This window comes from Eumetopias jubatus, unplaced genomic scaffold (genome assembly GCF_037043125.1).
Source record: "Eumetopias jubatus isolate StellerSeaLion01/CBP00866 unplaced genomic scaffold, mEumJub1_p1.0 scaffold_11, whole genome shotgun sequence".
Lineage (NCBI taxonomy): Eukaryota > Metazoa > Chordata > Mammalia > Carnivora > Otariidae > Eumetopias > Eumetopias jubatus.
In genome coordinates this window covers 68118917-68123429 of record NW_028274817.1, presented here as the reverse complement: position 1 = coordinate 68123429, position 4513 = coordinate 68118917, and the positions used below count along the sequence as shown (strand labels likewise).

The 4513-nt window shown below is 57.8% G+C and overlaps 1 protein-coding gene across 1 annotated transcript; it reads left to right on the top strand.

Annotated features, from left to right (window-relative positions):
- The first annotated feature begins 3441 nt into the window (after positions 1–3441).
- Positions 3442–4173, top strand: LOC114207417 (polyadenylate-binding protein 1-like 2). Its single transcript, XM_028101404.2, has one exon. It carries the CDS (start codon positions 3571–3573, stop codon positions 4171–4173), a length of 603 nt encoding a protein of 200 aa, XP_027957205.1. The 5' UTR covers positions 3442–3570.
- Positions 4174–4513: the final 340 nt, after the last annotated feature.

The following is a 4513-nucleotide window of genomic DNA, read 5'->3' as shown; positions in this document are numbered from 1 at the left end:
CATCAACTGCACATCCGCTACCCCCCAGAAATCATGGCTTCCCCCTGGCCTCTTCCTCCTCGGGTCCCTCTCGGATGGCCACTGGAATGGTGAGGCACCGCTCATCTGCCTCCTGCCTACAAGCAACCTAGACCCCCAAGAGATGGCTCTTAACAGCAGTGACAGTGATCACCTTGGTCAAGCACTGGCTATTCAGCAGGCTTTTCCTACGTCGCTGTCCTTTTCCTTTGTTGGCACTAGCCCTGTCTAGGGGCAGTAGGGGGCTGGATCTTGCAAGCTGGTGAGGTACATATCTGTGTGTCTGCTTCTCAGCCACCTTGGGATGCTTTCCAGCCAGCGATGGGAAAGTTCTCACTGCCTCACACCCCACAGTGACTCGGTCGGTTCCGCAGGCTCGGGGGCTGTTCTGTCATGTGCAACCGCCTAGGTCCAGCCAACACTGCCACCACAAAAAACGGCTTTATTTACCCAAAGAAGGTGGATGGGCAGGAATGAGGGGGAGGAGAGAACATGTGCTGGGCAGATGGAATTCCATGGCCACCATAGTCCAATCAGATAGCACCTATTGCCTTCTGCTGGCATATCTGTGATTGGTGTGGACAGCCAGAACTTGAGTGGAGTGAGATGTCCTGAGGGTTTGATCATTTTTTTCTTTATATCTGAGCCCAAATCCCACGCAGTTCAATGCCTGGCTCACAGTCAGTGAGAAACTCCTATTTATGGGAGGAAAGGAAGGACAGAGGGTGGGGTTGTTCCGACTCTTTTGGAACTGGTCACATCTGACTGTCTTTTTGTTCTACCATCTCTGTCTCAGTTGTGTGTAGGGGAGGGCACATGCACATTTATATATGCATTGATGGGGGCTTTTTCTGCCCAGTTTTATTGGGATATAATTGACATATAACATTGTATAAGGTTAAGGTGTACAACACAATGATTTGATAGATAGATGATACAGGTATACAGATAGAGATATATAGAGATATTACCACAGTAAGTTTAGTTAACATCTATCACCTCACACAGTTGCACATTTTTTTCTTGTCATGAGAACTTTTAAGATCTACTCTCTTAAGTACTTTCTGTATTGATGTTTAATTTGTACTCTTTCTAAAGATCTGATGACACCGATTCCCTCCCTGAACATGCTGAGTAGTGCCTGTGAGCTTGGGTACAGAGTCCAAGCACCTTAGCTTGCTTTTCAGGGCTCCACACCTTCCAGCTCCATCTCCTCCATGTGCTCTTGGAGACCATGATCTCTGTCCATGCCAGATTATTGGGCATGACCAGAAGTGGCTTTGTGTGTGCTAGCATGCCACAGGGCCTTGGCACAGACTGACCCCTCTGTTTGGAATGCCTTCTTTCCTGCCTCCACACGGCGGACTCATCTTTCAGAGCTCATCTTGGGGCTTTCATCTTCTGTGCAGCCTCGCTTGACTCCTACCAGGAAGAGTTAGTGGCTGGGTGGTCCTTTCTGGAGCAAGTGGGACCCTCGCTTCTGTTACACTCTACTCTAATGGTTGCTCACTTGTCCATCCCCTCAGCATTTGGCCCTGTGTGGCCTCTCTGCTTCCACAACACATACTGCTCATCTTTTCTCACCCAGCCCCACACCTCCAACACATCAACACTCCCTGCTCACTTATCACATGGCCTGTCCCTTAGCTCCCAGTGCCAAGTACTTGATGAGGCTTTCACAAGTATTAGCCGATGACCTGGGACCAGGCACCTCATTCTAGAGATTTCAGGTTTTGTTTTTGTTTTGAACATGGATGTGTATTTCTTGGTTCATGTTGGTAACCTTAGCACCTTGAGGGTAGAGCCAAGAACAAACAAGTGCTTGGCTCTGGACCAGGCCCTGTCCCCAGCCCGTGGTTTGGCTTTCCTCAGGGTATCATGGAAGACAGCACTAAGGACAGGGTGCTCTTGATTCCCCCTCTGTTGGGCTGCATGTATGGAGGCTGGGTGGGTGGGAAGAAGAATTGGGGACAGGGTGGGGGGACGCGGAAGAACCCCAGGTCTCTAGTTCTCTGGTAGTCTGGAGCAGGGACAGGGTTTCCAGCCCAGACTGTCTGTTCCCAAGGACAAGCTCAAAACCAGCTTATGTCTCCTGCTTCCCAGACCCCTGTATCCCTAGGGACCGGCACAGGCTCCATAAATATTTGTGGCATGGCATTATGAATGAATGAATACGTGTTCTTTATTCCCTCTTCTGCAAGTGTTGCAGAGGAGGGAACGAGCTGGAAAAAGGGGGGGGGGATTCTCTGAGAAAATGGGTCAGCAGGCTGCAGGGGGAGCTTGTCCCACTGGCCCCAGCTCCTGCTCAGAGAAGGTGTTGTGTCTTTAGGGGTGGCGGTGATGTTGGGGAGTGTGTGTGAGCGGAAGTGGGGAGAACCCCTGGATGTGAGAAACCCATTTTTCTCGGCTTTGTTTTAGGCCAGGCAAGTGTATTCTCCATGCCACCCACCCGCTCTTGCAAGGTACTTGATTTAATCATTTAAATGTTCTATGGGGAGAGGGGGGATAAAACAAAACCCTCTAAATCTAACCCGTATTCCCGCAGTCCACAGTGGAACCCTTTCCCTGCCTTCCTCTTCATAAATATCCAGGCAACCTGAGAGGCTGTGGACTCACCCCCGCCCCCTTGTCCCCCCCCCCCCGCCCCAAGGCTCCCGCTCCCGCCCCCTCCCACAGCCCGCGGCCCCACAGCCCCGCAGCAGCCGCAGGGGGAACCAAAGAGACAGAAGCCTTCCCAGCTGCCCGGACCACAGACGCCAACACCCCCCGCCCCCCACCACACGCCGCCCGCCCGCCCGCGCCCCGCACGCTAGCCCACGACCGAGCGGCGGCGGCAGCAGCAGGCTGCAGGCTGCAGGCTGCGGCGACTGGCACCGGCGCGCTCCTAGCAGCGCTCGCTTGCTATCCCAAGTGACTTGGACTCGCCAGATCGGCTGGCCCCGGGTCCCGGCCCCAGCTCCCGCTCGCGCCCCCGGCCCGGGTTCCAGCGCCCACCCGCCCTCCTGCACTTTCCCGCCTCTCCGCCCCCCAGCTCGCGGGAAGGGAGGTCGCGGCAGCGGCCTGGCGGCACCGGCGACCGTGGCGACAGCGGCGACAGTGGCGGCGGCGGTGGCGGCAGCGGCTGCGGCGGCGGCGGAGGCTGCGGCGGCGACCGTGGCAGAGGCTGTGGCGGAGGCCTCCGTAGCGGAGGCGGAAGCAGAGGTGGAGGCTGAGGTGGAGGCCGAGGCCTCAGTAGAGGAGGCAGTGGCGGAGGCCACCCGGGGGGAGGCGACGGCCGCCCTGGCAGAGGGGGAGGAGGCGGAGGCCGCCCTGGCGGCAGCGGTTGTGGAGGCCAGCGCGGCCGAAACCGCCGCCGCCGCCGCCGCCGCCGCCGCCGCCGCCGCAGCAACGGAGGCTGCGGCGCCCTCCTCGGGGGAGGCGGATGCGGATGCGGATGCGGAGGTGGCGGCGGCGGTGGCTGCGGCGGCGGCGGCGGCGGCTGCGGATGCGGATGCAGATGCGGATGCGGATGCGGAGACCAGCCGGGGCTCCGAGGGGAACCCGGACTTTCCTATGGCCTCGCTGTACGTGGGCGACCTGCACCCTGAAGTGACAGAGGCGATGCTGTATGAGAAGTTCAGCCCGGCGGGGCCCATCCTCTCCATCCGCATTTGCAGGGACAAGATCACCCGCCGCTCGTTGGGCTACGCGTACGTCAACTACCAGCAACCGGTGGACGCCAAGCGGGCCCTGGAAACCCTGAACTTTGATGTCATCAAGGGCAGGCCCGTGCGCATCATGTGGTCCCAGCGGGACCCCTCGCTCCGCAAGAGTGGGGTGGGCAACGTCTTCATCAAGAACCTGGGCAAGACCATCGACAACAAGGCGCTGTACAACATCTTCTCGGCGTTTGGCAACATCCTGTCCTGCAAAGTGGCCTGCGACGAAAAGGGGCCCAAGGGCTACGGGTTTGTGCACTTCCAGAAGCAGGAGTCCGCAGAGCGGGCCATTGATGCGATGAATGGCATGTTCCTGAACTACCGCAAAATTTTCGTTGGGAGATTCAAGTCGCATAAAGAGCGAGAGGCCGAAAGGGGAGCCTGGGCCAGGCAGTCCACCAGTGCTGACGTCAAGGATTTCGAGGAAGACACCGATGAGGAGGCCACCTTGCGATGAAGACATGCCAGGAACGAGCCAGCCAGCAGAGCCAAACCTTGGCTCCCACCCGGTTTACAACCCCCCTCTTTGCCCCCCTAACCCACCAGCAGTGTATTGTATTGTACTGGGAGTGCAGGTCTCTGTCTGTCTGTCTGTCTCTGTCTCTCTGTCTCTCTCTCCCTCCCTCTCCCCTCCTTCCCTCTCCCCCCTTCCCCCTCTCCCTCCCCCTCTCTCCCCCTCACTCCTTCTCCCTCTCTTCTTCCTCTCTTCTTCCCTCCCCCCCCTCCCTTCTGCTCTCCCCACCTCTCTCCTCCCCCCACACCCACCAAGGGCCTGCCAGTAATCTTGCTAATCTGTG

Excerpts from the sequence above, each read along its gene's own strand:
- LOC114207417 (XM_028101404.2), top strand. The coding sequence starts at position 3,571 with ATGGCCTCGCTGTACGTGGGCGACCTGCACCCTGAAGTGACAGAGGCG.